The sequence below is a fragment of the Palaemon carinicauda genome, chromosome 37 (genome assembly GCF_036898095.1).
Source record: "Palaemon carinicauda isolate YSFRI2023 chromosome 37, ASM3689809v2, whole genome shotgun sequence".
NCBI classification, from domain to species: domain Eukaryota; kingdom Metazoa; phylum Arthropoda; class Malacostraca; order Decapoda; family Palaemonidae; genus Palaemon; species Palaemon carinicauda.
The window spans coordinates 47,207,716-47,225,870 of NC_090761.1; the positions used below are offsets into that span (position 1 = coordinate 47,207,716).

The following is an 18,155-nucleotide window of genomic DNA, read 5'->3' on the forward strand; positions in this document are numbered from 1 at the left end:
ACCTCTTCATTCCGTTCATTTAAATTCTTGTGACGTAACTGATATCTCCTTAAGTGGATCTATGATATGCACTAAGATTGTACTGAAGATTCTTTGTATTATCCATTCAGCTCAGAGGTCTTTGAGTCTGGAAATATGATTCAGTAGTCTGCTTAAACTAAGCAACAATCAAAACAATCTATCTTTTTTAATAGTCTTTACAACTAAATAAACATGAAATGCTAAACCAAGTTTTACCAACCTGATGTGCTAAGTTGAAAATATTCATCTTCTTTGCCAGGTATGACTCATTTGCCACAAGAAACTTGGCTAGAGCAATGAGCGCTGCCCAAAGGTCCTTCCAGTTGTATGGTAGTCTGACTGAATTACGCTTCTGATAGCATAATAATCGGTGGATGATGCTTACATTTTGAAGGAAGAGCTCAATTGGAAGTTTTTTCATCATATGAGACATCATGAACTCCACCATTACATCTGTCGAGAGAATGATTGACAAATGTGAATGCTTTTGAGATTCTGACAAGCTAAATACAGATAAGATTGATAACACCTAAATAAGAATTAATACTATATATAACTAATCAATAATGGCTTTACCATAAAGAGCTAATATTATTCTATTATTATCATTACTTGATAAGCTACAACCCTAGTTGGAAAAGCAGGATGCTATAAGCCCAAGGGCTCCAACAGGGAAAATAGCCCAGTGAGGAAAGGAAATAAGTAAAAACTACAAGAAAGGTTTAAGAACAATAATAAAATCAAAATAAATCTTTCATATATAAACTATAAAAAATAGAAAATAACAAGAGGATAAAAACTTCAAAATAACAAGAGAAAGAGAAACAAGATAGAATAGTGTACCCGTGTACCCTCAAGCAAGAGATCTCTACCCAAAAATAGTGAAAGACCATGGTACAGAGGCTATGGCACTACTCAAGACTTGAGAACAATAGTTTGACTTTGGAGTGTCCTTGTCCTAGAAGAGCTGGTTACCATAGCTAAAGAGTCTCTTCTACCCTTACCAAGGGGAAAGTAGCTGCTGAACAATTACAGTGCAGTAGTTAACCCTTGAGCAAAAGAATTGTTTGGTAATCTCAAGTGTTGTCAGGTGTATGAGGACAGAGGAGAATATGTAAAGAATAGGCTAAACTATCAGGTATATGTGTAGGCAAAAGGAAAATGAGCCGTAAGTAAAGAGAAGGATCCAATGTATTACTGTCTAGTCAGTCAAAGGACCCAATAACTTTAGCGGAAAAATCTCTACAGGTACTGTATGTCCACTAAAAGAGAATAAATACCAGCAAGGTTACAACAAAAATAAAAATTTCTTAGATTTATACTCCCAAAACAATGCACCTTCTATTTGATTAATGCCTCATTCTCAGACATAATTAACAAGTGGCAGCTCACTTAACCCTGGATAGGTACGATGGGTCGTTCGCGACCCCGAGCGTAAAAAAAAAACAGGTTTTTCTCACGTGACTCACCCCCGTGACTGAATTTGTGGGTGATCGACCTGCAGGAGGTGTCTCCCCTACACGCTCTAGTAGTGTCCAGATGTGCATTGCTGTAGCTGTACTCCTTCCCCGATTTCTGAGACGCGTCGGGGTCGAGCGCGACCGAGTTTACCCTTCTAAGGTAGTTTGCCTAATTATCAAAGTTATTACGTATTATGAAATTGTCGTAGAATGGTGCAACTTGTATAGGTTATCAGTTGTGGAAAGTCTTGGTGGATTGTTTGGCTACCATGTGCATGATTTTTTTTTTAGTTAAAATATCGTTCATCACCACGAGGACCATTTAACCGCGAGTGCCCCTTTTTCATTTTTTTTCATTTTTTTGCAAAGTCATTTTTCCGTAAGATATTGCCAAATAGTGTCGTAAAACTTTTGCTTGTTTAGTGTTGGAAAGTGTGTCTAGATGATCTGGCTACCCATGCGTGACTTTGTTTTTGGCAGATACGACGTAGTTATTGTTATATTGGGTATTTAACTGCGGTTACCAATTTCTGTTTTTTTTCAATATTTGTAAAAATTACTACGTAGTAAGGAATTGCCGTATATTATTCATTTTTTTCATGTTTATGTGTTAGAAAGTGTGCCTTGATGGTTGGGCTAACACGTGCATGTCTTTTTTTTTTTATCTGAGATGCCGTATATTAGAATGTCGGGCATTTTACCGCGAGTGCCCCTTTTTCATTTTTTTTCATTTTTTTGCCAAGTCATTTTTCCGTATGATATTGCCAAATAGTGTCGTAAAACTTTTGCTTTTTTAGTGTTGGAAAGTGTGTCTAGATGATCTGGCTACCCATGCGTGATTTTGTTTTTGTCAGATACGACGTAGTTATTGGTATATTGGGTATTTAACTGCGGTTGCCAATTTCTGTTTTTTTCCAATATTTGTAAAAATTTACTACGTAGTAAGGAATTGCCGTATATTATTGATTTTTTTTTCATGTTTATGTGTTAGAAAGTGTGCCTTGATGGTTGGGATAACACGTGCATGTCTTTTTTTTTATCTGAGATGCAGTATATTAGAATGTTAGGCATTTTTCCGCGAGTGCCCCTTTTTATTTGTTTTGCATTTTTTTGCTTAGTCATGTTACCGTAAGGAATTGGCAAGTAGTATCGCAAAACTTATATTTTTATAGTGTTGGAAAGTGTTTCTAGATGATCTGGCTACCCATGCCTATTTTTTTTTTAGCCAGATATGGCATATATATATAAGTATGTGTTCGATTTTCCTGTGATTACCATTTTTTCGTTTTTTCCCATTTCTTTCAAAATTACTACGTACTAAGGAACTATCACAGAGTAATGATTCATTTAGATGTTTATTTGTCGGAAAATGTGCCTTGATGGTTTGCCTAGCACGTGGCTGAAATTTTTGTTTTTCTGAAATGCCGTATATTAGAATGGCCATTTTTCCACGAGTGCCCCTTTTTATTTGTTTTGCATTTTTTTGCTTAGTCATGTTACCGTAAGGAATTGGCAAGTAGTGTCGCAAAACTTATAATTTTATAGTGTTGGAAAGTGTTTCTAGATGATCTGGCTACCCATGCCTATCTTTTTTTTTTAGCCAGATATGGCGTATTATTATTATTATTATTATTACTATCCAAGCTACAACCCTAATTGGAAAAGCAAAATGCTATAAGCCCAGGGGCTCCAACAGGGAAAAATAGCCCAGTGAGGAAAGGAAATAAGGAAATAAACAACTGAAGAGAACAAATTAACAGTAAATCATTCTAAAAAAAGTAACAACGTCATAACAGATATGTCATATATAAACTATGAACAACTTCAAAAACAAATATGTCATATATAAACTATAAAAAGACTCATGTCCGCCTGGTCAACAAAAAAGCATTTGCTCCAACTTTGAACTTTTGAAGTTCTACTGATTCAACAACCCGATTAGGAAGATCATTCCACAACTTGGTAACAGCTGGAATAAAACTTCTAGAGTACTGCGTGGTATTGAGTCTTATGATGGAAAAGGCCTGGCTATTAGAATTAACTGCCAGCCTAGTATTTCGAACAGGATAGAATTGTCCAGGGAGATCTGAATGTAAAGGATGGTCAGAGTTATGAAAAATCTTATGCAACATGCATAATGAACTAATTGAACGACGGTGCCAGAGATTAATATCTAGATCAGGAATAAGAAATTTAATAGACCGTAAGTTTCTGTCCAACAAATTAAGATGAGAATCAGCAGCTGAAGACCAGACAGGAGAACAATACTCAAAACAAGGTAGAATAAAAGAATTAAAACACTTCTTCAGAATAGATTGATCACCGAATATCTTAAGAGACTTTCTCAATAAGCCAATTTTTTGTGCAATTGAAGAAGACACAGACCTTATATGTTTCTCAAAAGTAAATTTGCTGTCGAGAATCACACCTAAAATTTTGAAAGAGTCATACAAATTTAAAGAAACATTATCAATACTGAGATCCGGATGTTGAGGAGCCACCGTCCTTGACCTACTTACAATCATACTTTGAGTTTTGTTAGGATTCAACTTCATACCCCATAACTTGCACCATGCACTAATTTTAGCTAGATCTCTATTAAGGGATTCACCAACCCCAGGTCTACATTCAGGGGATGGAATTGATGCAAAGAGAGTAGCATCATCTGCATATGCAACAAGCTTATTTTCTAAGCCAAACCACATGTCATGTGTATATAGTATGAAAAGTAATGGGCCAAGAACACTACCCTGTGGAACACCGGATATCACATTCCTATACTCACTATGGTGCCCATCAACAACTACTCTTTGAGATCTACTACTTAAAAAATCAATAATAATGCTAAGAAACGACCCACCCACTCCCAACTGTTTCAGTTTGAAAACAAGGGCCTCATGATTAACACGGTCAAAGGCAGCACTAAAATCAAGGCCAATCATACGAACTTCACGACCACAATCAAGGGATTTCTGTACTGCATTGGAGATTGTAAGAAGGGCATCACATGCTCCAAGGCCTTTACGAAAACCAAATTGCAAACTAGGGAATAGATGATTACCTTCAGCAAACCTATTAAGACGTTTTGCCAGAAGACGTTCAAAAACTTTAGATAATATGGGAGTTATGGAAATTGGGCGGTAATCAGTGGGACTTGAGTATATATAGGTATGTGTTCGATTTTCCTGTGATTGCCATTTTTTCGTTTTTTCCCATTTCTTTCAAAATTACTACGTACTAAGGAACTATCACAGAGTAATGATTCATTTACATGTTTATTTGTCGGAAAATGTGCCTTGATGGTTTGCCTAGCACGTGGCTGAATTTTTTTTTTCTGAAATGCCGTATATTAGAATGTTAGCCATTTTTCCGCGAGTGCCCCTTTTTATTTGTTTTGCATTTTTTTGCTTAGTCATGTTACCGTAAGGAATTGGCAAGTAGTGTCGCAAAACTTATATTTTTATAGTGTTGGAAAGTGTTTCTAGATGATCAGGCTACCCATGCCTATCTTTTTTTTAGCCAGATATGGCGTATATATAGGTATGTGTTCGATTTTCCAGTAATTGCCATTTTTTCGTTTTTTCCCAATTCTTTCAAAATTACTACGTACTAAGGAACTATCACAGAGTAATGATTCCTCTAGATGTTTATTTGTCGGAAAATTTTGTTTACTTCAAAATTGATTGAATATCATCAAATTTTTTTAGCTAAAATATTATATTGTTTTACATTTTTTTTTTTTTTCGATTTTATTTCCCTTCAAAAAATTTTTTTTGGGTCAGAATTTTAATTTTATAGTCGTAAAATAATCGTCAATTATCCAGCAACCCACCATACAATTTTTATGCATATCCAATAATAATTAGATTAGTAAATAACACCTTGAAATTGACATACCCTTCCTACATTTCAAGTGGCAGATTAGGGAGTCTGAGTCAGTGTGGTTGGCGGCCATTTTGTGGACATATCCGAAGCGTAAGCTGCCCTATCTATATATATTCTTGTTCCCTATAGAATTTGTGATATTTTGGTATATTTTTACCTGCATAAATATCATATTATATATTAAATATATGTATTTGTTTACGAAATTTCTAAGTACTCAAAAAATTACCTTTAGATATGGCCCCTGATATAAATGTAATTTACAAAATAATGAAGATTTTTTTACATATTTATATTTTAGGATAACATACGTTTATTCCCTAAAAAAAATTAGCCACTTCCTATTTCATTTGGGTACCCCAAAAAATTCATGAAATTTGGACAAATTTTTTTGGCCAAAAAAAGTTACCCTTTTTTTCTCATTTCAGATCTTCACCTCCATGGGTCTGACTTCATCCAAAATACATCAAGATGTGTCCTAAACATTCAAGAATCAATTCCTTAAAGGATTTGTGTATATATGTATAAACTTTTTTTTATGAATTTTTATGTCAGGTCTTTTTTTTTTCTACTTAATTTTTTAAAATATTTATAATAAATAGTTTTTCTGCAGATGAGTAGTATTTATCTTTACAGTTGTTTTAAGCATTCATTGAAGTTTTTTTTGGCAAAAGAAAAAAGGAGGTTACTGCAAAAACTGATTTTTCAAGAATTTTTTTTGGCGTCGGGGTCGTTCGCGTCCGAGTATACCCTTAAAGGGGTGTCCGAGGAGCGTACCTATCCAGGGTTAACTGAAGAAGGCACTTTTGAGTTACTTTTTTATGATACTAATTTTCAAGTGGCTAGGAAGAACCTCCCTTATAGATACATCATAACATATAATGCTCTCTGGTTCCTAGAATTGAAATAGTAGTAGCAAACATGGATAGTAGGGAATTGATAAAGGCCATTTCTATTAAGTTCTGATTTTTATAATAGAGGTTTATAAGTTCTTTAAAATTTAAGTTTACATAAAATGTCTTAATTCTGTTAAGAATTGCACACCTACATTTACAGGAGAAAGTAGAGAAAAAGGCTCAAAAATATTTTTTTGGACTTATTAATGGTCAGTAATGACATGGGGATAGACAGAACCCTTAAATAAGTCCACTCAATTGTCAATTTAAGCATTGAACAAAAATATTGGACCTGCAATACCCAAAGGATAATACTTATTTTCTTCTAACCCATCAGGTTTTTGGTGCAACACCTAAATATAACAAATTTCCTTCTTTCACAACAATTTTCTTTCTCATACTAAAAAGGTAATACTGACTTACCTAAAACTGCACAGGATAATGGTCGAGCATGTGGAGTTTTTTCTGGAATGACCTTCCGATGTCTCATGGGAAGACGGTGAAGAGGTACAGTGAAAACAAGGTTGGCATCATGTAAAAGAAGATTGCAGTACTGATCTTCAGCTATACATGTAATTATCACAAAACACAGCTTTACATTATTCAGGCTTTCTTCTGTCTTGGTATCTTGCATTACTATGGAACTAGAATAAATAAATTCAATTATTAATATACAGAAGGTAACTCTTGAAAGGAATATTAAAGAACAGTCTTGAACGATTTTGATACCAAATGACAAAGGTTAACATTCTGCTCTCACAAGTAAACTCATTCAACTAACTTATTAAAACTATATATTAATTTCAGCTGAAAGGAAAGTCTGAAAATATTTGATGAAAAAAGTAAATGTCTTTTATGCAAACCTACTACTTAAAATTGTCCACATTCAAGGTCCAGTAACTTTACAGACCTGGCTTTCTCCACCACAGAAAATTGTAGATGATCAGTTATTTCATGTGAATTCTGGCTGCCAGATGGACCAAAATATAAAAATATTGTAAAGTAATTTGAAATTTTCATAGCTATACAAACCTGAGCCCTTTAAATAAGGGGATAAATCTGATGCAGGCTGGGATGGCCGTTAAATTTGTTAACGTGTTAGTTAACGACCAGTGATACCCACAAGCGGAAGCCCAGACCCATCACCTGTCGGAATAGCCTTGCTTTGTCCTTTCAGTTCAAGACTGAGAGGGGTGGTTGAGGAGAGAAGTTTAACCTACATAACTGAGGTTTGTATAGCTAGGAAATTATGAATCACTTTAATCTTTTTTATTTGTTCCCACATGTATACAAACCTTTCGTCCTTCAAGTAGGGAGACTGCTTAGTGGATTGGAACTCTCCCGAGAACCGAAACTAAAGGAGACCTTCTTCCACCCTTCAGCATGGGTGATTAAAGTTAGAAAGAGATCTATCTCTTATCCATCTTTTTGCTAGCCTTAGCATCAGCGAAGAGAGTAGGCAATTCGTAAGGTCTCTCATACTTAGTCTGCCACACTGAGAGATGGAAGGAGGTCTCCTTTAGTGGTGTGCCTGGTTTTGTGGCCAAAAATCAGAACCGCCATTGCATGACCCCTGGTTCAAGACATTCTCCATCCCCTGTCTACGTGAAGTGTCGAGTGGTGATCGATAGATATTTTTGTGTCTGTGGTGCTTTGTGAAGAGGACCCAACACCTCAGACCTGAGAGTCAGGGACTCTTCCTTAGCCCTGGCAGGACCAAGAAATAGGTATCAAGGAATTCAATCTCTTTTTGGCCCAAGAGATGATCGCTACAGCGTACGCCTCAGCTGTTGAGAGTCAAGGTACCAAACAGGACCACAGTTCATGAAGTGAGGGATATAGACCCAACTTTAACCTTCAAGAGAAAACTTGATCAGTCACCTGTTGAAGGCTGGAGTTTGGAAATGGCAAACCAGTTTCACTGCCATTTACCTTGCAAGTATACCCATAAGTCCCTTGACACCTTTGCGCTTGGTCCTTTGTTGGCTGCCCAAGTACCCAGCCCAGCTCCCCCACAGGACAGAAAGTATCTTGTCCGTGGTAACGTATAGATGTAAATCTGGAATGAACGGTAGAATGACAGGCTCTTCTTAATTTTTCTGTCCCCTCTTTTGGGGACAAAGCAGTCAAAACATTACATGCTGGATTTGACTTGATGCTGTTAATTTACACTTCTTAGCTCCAGTCTTAAATTCTAAAGAAGTATCTTCACATCTTCCCTAACAAGGTGGAGGAAGGTGGAATCTATACCAACCCATTGACATTCACACACCAGATATGCTATTCTGGAATGCTTTCCCCTTTTCCTCAGATGACCATGTTCAAGTTATCGTGAACAGGCCAGGGCACATCAGTATCCTTAAACTTATGAGAGACTGATAGGAGGTTACTGGAGTCTCCTTTGCTCCCATGCAAGAAAAGGCAGACTGATATATCCTGGGAAGAAAAAGAACCAACCATTTCAGTTTTAGAGAGACCTCCCACCCACCAAGCAGTGAGTCTCCCTACTTAAAGGACAAAAGGTTTGTATGCGTGTGGGAGCACCGTACGAGCACCGGTAGTACATCTATGCACCACGGCAGCTGAAGTTAATGGGATGTTTGTGTGCTGGCAATGAGGCGTGGCTTCCCCAGCCGCCCACCAGTAATCACTGACCCATCTCATTAACATTCTAACAGCCGAATTCCAGCCAAGCTGAAATCAAACTCCGTTTCAAGGATGAGGGCTTGCATTTGTGTAAGAAAAAATAACTTTTACCATCATAAAAGTGTTTCAAACCCATAAGACCATAATTTTTATTGGAAATGAGTAGTTTTAGAGATGCAGTACAGGAGCCCCTTGGAGAAAACAAAATTATGGGAGACATAAGTGGAAAATTAGGGTTTTAGGGTGAGAGAAAACACAAAATTTGGATAAGACAGGGATGCGACCTAGCCTTACCACATCCTGCTAGCCTAACTATAACACAAGGTCCTCCTTACTTACTGGAATTACCGATTCCCTAACCTGAACTATGTCGTATCACTTTGAAAACCTTCAATAAACCACCTATGTACCTAACCTAGGCATATTACAAGCAGAATAGAAAGTTGCAGATGGTGATTCATTCAAATTCATGTCTAAATTACTTTTTGGACAGTTTACATTTGGTAAAAGTCAGCAGATCACAACAGAACTATTAGTCATTACTTGAAGTGGGTTGCCAGAGAAAAACTAACAACCATAAAATTTACCAAAAAGGGAAGACGAAAAAGCACATATTTTATGTTAACACTAACGAAATCATCAATGTTAATTGTGGCCAGTTTTCTGGAATTACAACTTTATTCCAAAATTATAGTTCACAGGATAAACTTACAACAAAAGTACCCATCAAGTTTCAGCATTATTTGTTACCATATTTAAACATGAACAAAAATATGGTCTGATTTTCTTTTAACATATATATTACTAAATAAAAAAATGTTCTTATGAACCCCATCAAGTGACAGTTATTTAGATCTCATTGGAACCTAGAAAAAATATGTTGACTAAAAGTATACATCGACAAATATTTGTGTAATTCTTAATTGCAGTTATAAATGGGAGTTAAGGAATGGATCATAAGAGTGATACCACGTTAAATTAATCCAGAAATCTACTTGTGAAATGCACAAGATAAAGCAATGATTTATTTAATGCTACAGTAAATAGGACATTAATTAAGTACAATTCAATTACTAAATGAAATTGAGACTAAAAACTATCATGAAATTGGTTATGAATTTTTTTTTTTGCAAAAAATAATCTAAGTAACTCATGGTTTCAGATAAAGAGGAAAATGACAATAAATACAATATCAATCTTTAAGCTAGTTAAAAAAAAAACGGAAGAAAAATACCAAAAGATTATCAACTTTATCCCCCAATAATTTAAAATAATCAAGAGCAACTCACCAGTACTCCAGGAATGTTACAAGCAAATTTGTGGGTTGAACAGAGGCCTCCATTTCTACAGTCTGAGGGGTCTGGTTAGGAGCTGTTGGAGAATCAGGCGTTGGTGGAGTTATTCCCCGATCAAGAGTATTGGCAGGTGATGGGGGTGTAGAGGGATCCGTAGCAGTGGTTAAAGCTGTGATGAAGTTTCGATTCAGGTGGACTGCTTCATACAAGGCAAGCAAAAATGAGTCGTTTGATCTGCAATATGATGATAAAAATAAAACAGTAACTAAAGAAATTGAGTTCCTGCCATTACTCCTTATAATAGAATAACTGACAAATGTACTAAAACCTTAGTATAGTCTATATAACCAGTTACCTAATACAGTATCAACATATGTACAGTATAGCCTATATTAAATATGATCTGTAGTATCACTTTAGATCACTTTCATGCCCAGTATTTAATAAAACAAACCATGTACAGTATCTTTAATAGTTTTAACACTTGCTAGAAGGACTGATATACCGTAGTGAAAGAAATACATTAAAATCCATTAATCAAGATATTTTCATCTGGATCACCAAGTCATTCAGGTGGTTTTTTTGGACTAAGTTTTGATTTTAGTAAAGCAAAATAGTTATAAACCTACAAAGGCTTTCATTCTATTGAAATACCCTAGTAGTGTTAAATACTTATATATAAAAACCATTATTCAAGATAAATAAACACAATAATGAATTTTGGAATACTGTAGTTTTATCAAAATCATCCATATATGAGAGAGAGAGAGAGAGAGAGAGAGAGAGAGAGAGAGAGAGAGAGAGAGAGAGAGAGAGAGAGAGAGAGAGAGAGAGAGCGCTTTCAAAACTAGGTAGTGACTGCTATAGAATTGGTTGTTCATCATCATCAACTTCCACACCTATTGACGCAAAGGGTCTCGGCTAGATTTTACTAGTCATCTCTATCTTGAGCTTTCAAGTCAATACTTCTCCATTCATCATCTCTTACTTCGTGCTTCATAGTCCTCAGCCATGTAGGTTACTAGTTTCTAAATCGTATTGATCTGTAACATTTCATAGCTATTCTTGGGATGTTCTTTTCCCTTTTGGGGACAGGAAAAAAGTCCATAGGCTTTACTGATTTGTAGGTTTTGATGGCTATGATAGCTTATTTTCCAGTTCAAGATCAGTAACAAAAATAACATTGTCCATGAATTTTGTTGATTTTCAATCTTTGATGGTTATTCTTGAAATGTTCTTTTAACAATGGAGAACAGGAAAAACTAACAATCTCTGGAATATAGCCTGAAAGGTGACATTACTGTGTAACATTTACAGAACCTGACTCAATTACCTTGTGTTAGTCAAATGTTGATGACCAGTGAAGTCATGCAATCCTAACTGTATTGCAAAACACTTATCTATACTGAAAACACCTAGAGATTGGGTATCTCAGAAGAGGGGGGGGGCACATTTATTAGTCCTTATGGTAGTCTGAAGGTAAATAAAACTTGGGAAATAATTTCCCCTGGGGTTCATAAAGTTAACTACTTTATGATGAGCTGACATATCCTCTGTGAAAATGATGGAAAAATGATATTTTAATTATAAAATAAATTTTTGAATATACTTACCCGGTGAATATATGATAGCTGCAACTCTGTTGCTCGACAGACACATACAATAAAAACTCGCCAGCGATCGCTATACAGGTTGCGGGTGTGCCCACCAGCGCCAACTGTCGGCCAGATACCACTCTCGATGTAAACAAAGACTCAATTTCTTCTCATCCCACTGCGTCTCTATTGGGGAGGAAGGGAGGGTCGTTTAATTTATATATTCACCGGGTAAGTATATTCAAAAATTTATTTTATAATTAAAATATCATTTTTAAATATTTAACTTAGCCGGTGAATATATAATAGCTGATTCACACCCAAGGAGGTGGGTAGAGACCAGAGTTAAATATGTTTACATCGTATAAGCTAAGAGTTTTTTATTTCATTTTGGCAGTTATCAATATAACAAAACCAAAATAAATAGGTACCTGGTAAGGAAGTCGACTTAGACGATTACTCTGCCTTGTAAGTACGTCTTCCTTACGGAGCCCAGCGATCCTCTTAGGATGCTGACAGACCTCCAGGAGCTGAAGTATCAAGGGCTGCAACCCATACAACAGGACCTCATCAAACCCCTAATCTGGGCGCTCTCAAGAAATGACTTTGACCACCCGCCAAATCAACCAGGATGCGAAAGGCTTCTTAGCCTACCGGACAACCCATAAAAACAACATTAAAACATTTCAAAAGACAGATTAAAAGGGTATGGAATTAGGGAATTGTAGTGGTTGAGCCCTCACCCACTACTGCACTCGCTGCTACGAATGGTCCCAGTGTGTAGCAGTTCTCGTAAAGAGACTGGACATCTTTCAAGTAAAATGACGCGAACACTGACTTGCTTCTCCAATAGGTTGCGTCCATGATACTTTGCAGAGATCTATTTTGCTTAAAGGCCACGGAAGTTGCTACAGCTCTAACCTCGTGCGTCTTAACCTTAAGCAAAGATCGGTCTTCCTCACTCAAGTGTGAATGAGCTTCTCGTATTAACAATCTGATAAAATATGACAAAGCATTCTTTGACATAGGCAAGGATGGTTTCTTAACCGAACACCATAACGTTTCAGATTGGCCTCGTAAAGGTTTAGTACGAGCTAAGTAGAACTTAAGAGCTCCAACAGGGCATAAGACTCTTTCTAGTTCATTGACTACGATCTCCGATAAGCTAGGAATATCGAAAGATTTAGGCCAAGGACGAGAAGGTAGCTCATTTTTGGCTAGGAAACCAAGTTGCAGAGAACAAGTAGCTTTTTCTGACGAAAACCCGATGTTCTTGCTGAAGGCATGAAGCTCACTGACTCTTTTAGCCGAGGCTAAGCATACCAGGAAAAGAGTCTTAAGAGTGAGATCTTTCAGGGAGGCTGACTGTAAAGGCTCAAACCTGTCTGACATGAGGAATCTTAGGACCACGTCTAAATTCCACCCAGGAGTAGCCAAACGACGCTCCTTAGAGGTCTCGAAAGACTTAAGGAGGTCTTGCAGATCTTTATTGTTGGAAAGATCTAAGCCTCTATGCCGGAAGACCGAGGCCAACATGCTTCTGTAGCCCTTGATAGTAGGAGCTGAAAGGGATCGTACTTTTCTCAGGTATAAGAGAAAATCAGCTATTTGAGCTACAGAGGTACTGGTCGAGGATACGGGAACTGACTTGCACCAGTCTCGGAAGACTTCCCACTTCGATTGGTAGACTGTAATGGTAGACGCTCTCCTTGCTCTAGCAATCGCACTGGCTGCCTCCTTCGAAAAGCCTCTAGCTCTCGAGAGTCTTTCGATAGTCTGAAGGCAGTCAGACGAAGAGCGTGGAGGCTTTGGTGTACCTTCTTTACGTGTGGTTGACGTAGAAGGTCTACTCTTAGAGGAAGACTTCTGGGAACGTCTACTAGCCATCGAAGTACCTCGGTGAACCATTCTCTCGCGGGCCAGAGGGGAGCAACTAACGTCAACCTTGTCCCTTCGTGAGAGGCAAATTTCTGCAGTACCTTGTTGACAATCTTGAATGGTGGGAATGCGTAAAGATCTAGATGTGACCAATCTAGGAGGAAGGCATCTATATGTATTGCTGCTGGGTCCGGGACTGGAGAGCAATAGATTGGAAGCCTCTTGGTCAGCGAGGTTGCGAAGAGATCTATGGTGGGTTGACCCCAAGTCGTCCAAAGTCTCTTGCACACATCCTTGTGGAGGGTCCATTCGGTTGGAATTAGTTGACCTTTCCGACTGAGACAATCTGCTAGGACGTTCAAGTCGCCCTGGATGAACCTCGTTACTAGGGAGATGCCTCGATCTTTTGACCAGATGAGCAGGTCCCTTGCGATCTCGTACAAAGTCAGTGAGTGGGTACCTCCCTGTTTGGAAATGTACGCCAAGGCCGTGGTGTTGTCCGAGTTTACCTCCACCACCTTGCCTCGAAGGAGATTCTCGAAGCTTATCAAGGCCAGATGAACCGCCAAAAGCTCCTTGCTGTTGATATGCATGCTCCTCTGACTCGAGTTCCACAGACCTGAGCATTCCCGACCGTCCAGCGTCGCGCCCCAGCCCAAGTCCGATGCGTCCGAGAAGAGAACGTGGTTGGGTATCTGAACTGCCAGGGGAAGACCCTCTCGTAGGCTGATATTGTCCTTCCACCAAGTCAGACAAGACTTTATCTTTTCGGAAATTGGGATCGAGACCGCCTCTAGCGTCTTGTCCTTTTTCCAGTGAAAAGCCAGATGGAATTGAAGAGGACGGAGGTGTAGCCTTCCTAGCGAGACAAATTGCTCCAGGGATGACAGCGTCCCTACCAGACTCATCCACAGCCTGACTGAGCAGCGTTCTTTCTTCAGCATCTTCTGGATGGAGAGCAGGGCTTGATCTATTCTGGGGGCCGACGGAAAAGCCCGAAAAACTTGACTGTGAATCTCCATCCCTAAATACAGAATAGTTTGGGATGGGACCAGCTGTGACTTTTCCAAATTGACTAGGAGTCCCAATTCCTTGGTCAGATCTAGAGTCCAATTGAGATCCTTCAGACAGCGATGACTGGAAGAGGCTCTGAGAAGCCAGTCGTCCAAGTACAGGGAGGCTCTGATCTCCGATAGCTCGAAACTGGTACCCCACATTCCTGTAAACAAACCTCAGAAACGGTTGGGAATCCGGGTGTATAGGAATGTGGAAGTATGCCTCCTGAAGGTCGAGAGAGACCATCCAGTCGCCTTCCATAAATGCTGTCAAGACAGCCTGGTAGACTTCATCGTGAAGTTTGTCTTGACAAAGAATACATTGAGCGCACTTGCCTCTTTCGTACTCCTGCAGTGAACATGGCTGCCAAATCATGGAGCCATCCCTGAGGGACTTGTCCCTGCAGAGAACGTGGCTGTCAGATCATTGGAGCCATCCCTGAAAGCCTTGTTTATGCATGACATAATTGTACAGCAAAACTTCAAAGGCTCGAAAACAGCTGTGAAGTTGACCTGTAAAATCTAGGAGCGTCTCCTGGCCAGGCGCCAGGGAGAGTCTACGAGATATGAGAAGTCTATCTGGGCAGAGGCAGGAACTCCCAAGCCGAGAACTTCTCTCGTGTCATATCAGACTCTCGCTCTATAAGCCAGTTTAAAAGAAGGGAAAGCAAAGGCTGTATCCCCCAAACTCCTCCTGGTGATAAACCAGTCGCCTAGCAAACGTAAAGCTCTCTAGGAGAGCGAGAGAGCACTAGCTTATAAAACAACGGCTTCGAAGTAGCTAGGCCTAGTGTAAACTCTGACGTTTAGGCGAACGAGGAGCAGCAGTTACAAAAAGATCCGGACAAAGATCCTTAAAAATCAGCATGATTTATTTAAAGTCCATAGAGGGCTAAGCAGCTTTAGGCTCCTCTCCGTCTGACAGAGTCCTCAAGGGAATATCAGTAGGAGGGGGAACAGCAACTTCCTCATCTAAAGGAACCTTGTCCGATAATAGCGGAGTCTCAAGCAAGGGAGAGACCTACCGTGGTGGCAATGCTTTACAAGCAGAGTCCACACGCACTGGTGCATTAGTAGCGGACCAGGACGCAACGTCATGTAACTGCTTGACAGTCTGTGAACTGTCAACAACAACAGGTGCGAGAGACCAGGACGCAACGTCATGTAACTGCTTGACAGTCTGTGAACTGTCAACAACAACAGGTGCGTGAGGACGCACAGCGTCCACTCGGGACTGCTTTGACCGCCTAGACTGAGCAGTCAAAACATCTCTAGAATGCGGAGGTTGACGCACAGCGTCAAAACAAGTCAACTCCGATTGTTAGCGAACGTCCTGAACGTCAACAGGAGCATCAGCAAGTGGCCTAACGTCCAAATGTGGCTGAAAATCCACACCAGACCGCATCGAGTGTGGTTCTAAACAACCTGACTGACGTGACTTAGCTACGCCAACGTCAACAGGACGCACAAAGGAACGTTAGGTTGGCTGAAAGCCAGGATCTTGATGAGATAAACGGCTAGGCTCAACGGACTAATCGGCAGAATAGTCTTCCATAAGGGAGGCAAGCTTATTCTGCATGTCTTGCCGTACAACCCATTTAGGATCAACGGAAAAGGTTGCGGTAAGAGACGAGGGTAACGTCTGTGACCGCAAAACCTTGCCAACAAAAAGACTCTCGGAGTCTGTGTTACGCTTTTGTTAGGCGGCGAGCAGTCTTCCGATGACTGCATAGGGTCAGAGCTGTCCTAATGGCTACAACCAGGACGCTGGACCTGTCCTGAAAGGACTGACTTTCGCTTAAGGGCCTCGAAACCTTGTTTCAGGTTTCTTATGCGAAAAGCCTTCGGATGACGAGGAGAAAAACGTCTCTCTCGCCTTATGGTAGGGGTGATCTTGGTAAGATACACCCGATACCATAGAGGGAACGTCTGTTCGCTGATCAAGGCCTCTCGAACCCATAAGTCGTACGACATTACTTCTCCCCTGGGCTTGGGAGCTTGCAAGAGGTCCCGGACTAGGCGAATGACAGGCACGAACAGACGAACCCTCGGTCGCAACACTGATAACACTTTGCGCAATATCACTTTATCACTACGATTTTCTGTTTAGCACTTATTTCACTGAAATCGAAACTTTTACTGATTTCTACCTGAAGCACGCAATTCTAACCTCATCAAAAGGTAGTAATAGCGAAATCAGTCGTATAATGCAAGCACATTAATACCAGGAAAAAACAGTATACATATTTTAAGATAAAAAATTCAGTGGATGGGGAAGAGACTAAACACTAGTTCATTCAAAACTACGTTTTCAATCTCTCACCGTACATTGCCTGGGGACGAGAATAAAAAACTAAAAACGTTTTATCCTTTCTCCCCGTACAGAGACTAGGGACGAGAGTAACTCGAGAACAACATTACCCGCTTGAACGGAACGTTTTCTCCCCTCTCTCTCCCTCCGTCTCTATCTCTCTTGATTACGCACCTAAGAGAAGAGCCCACTTACGTTTCGTCAAAAAAACATGTTATTTGACCAAAGGAAAAAAACTGAAAGGTTTTTCAATTAAAAAGTTCCTTTAAAATATAATTTAAAACATTTAAGCTTTGAAAGAAGAATGAACAAAACGTCAGAATCGATTTACTCTTTCTGCAAAGTGAAACCGTGATACTCTCTCTCTCTATCGTAATGATAGAGCGCAAACTGCATAGCATAAATAAACTAAACGTTAGTTCATCTTTGAAACAGTACGAAGACTATTCAAAGAAAATCTTTCATAAAATATCTATTAAAAAATATTCATTTAAAAAGTTTTAAATCATTAGCTCTTTAAAAGCTATTTACGATTGAAAGGGCTCAACGTTGTTTAACTTCAGTTTCCAAGTTAGGACCGCCTACTCTCAGGAAGGTCGCATATAAACAAATCATTAAAATTTATTTTTATGTTTATTATAAATGGAAAGTTAATCGAAGAGGCCTAATAAAGGCGGTGAGATATAAAATAACGTGATAAGATAATTGCTAAAAGCCTAAACACACTTCCGTCTAAGGGAAGGGTCGGCCATTTAAAAGTCAAAGAAAGACCATACTCTCTTTGTCATCAAAAAATTAAATCTATCCAAAAACTAGTTCAAGATTTAAGATGAAGATAAAGCACCTGCACTGCGAAAGCTCAAACCAAATTAAAGTACTTCACCAAATATGATGGGAAAAACTCCAGGTTCTACAGCGAGTAAAAGTACGTCTTGTCGACAGAGAAGAAATTGAGTCTTTGTTTACATCGAGAGTGGTATCTGGCCGACAGTTGGCGCTGGTGGGCACACCCGCAACCTGTATAGCGATCGCTGGCGAGTTTTTATTGTATGTGTCTGTCGAGCAACAGAGTTGCAGCTATTATATATTCACCGGCTAAGTTAAATATTTAAA

At 39.0% G+C, this 18,155-nt stretch overlaps 1 protein-coding gene across 2 annotated transcripts in view; it reads right to left on the reverse strand.

Moving 5' to 3' along the window:
• LOC137629626 (armadillo-like helical domain-containing protein 3) overlaps positions 1 to 18,155 on the reverse strand; it is a 64,966-nt gene that overhangs the window by 12,898 nt on the left and 33,913 nt on the right. For both annotated transcript variants that reach the window (XM_068361134.1, XM_068361133.1), the window contains exons 8-10: positions 10,198 to 10,437; positions 6,686 to 6,906; positions 242 to 474 (exon numbers count right to left, since the gene is read on the reverse strand). In XM_068361134.1, the coding sequence (XP_068217235.1) occupies positions 242 to 474; positions 6,686 to 6,906; positions 10,198 to 10,437 (694 nt within the window). The remainder of the gene's footprint in view (positions 1 to 241; positions 475 to 6,685; positions 6,907 to 10,197; positions 10,438 to 18,155) is intronic.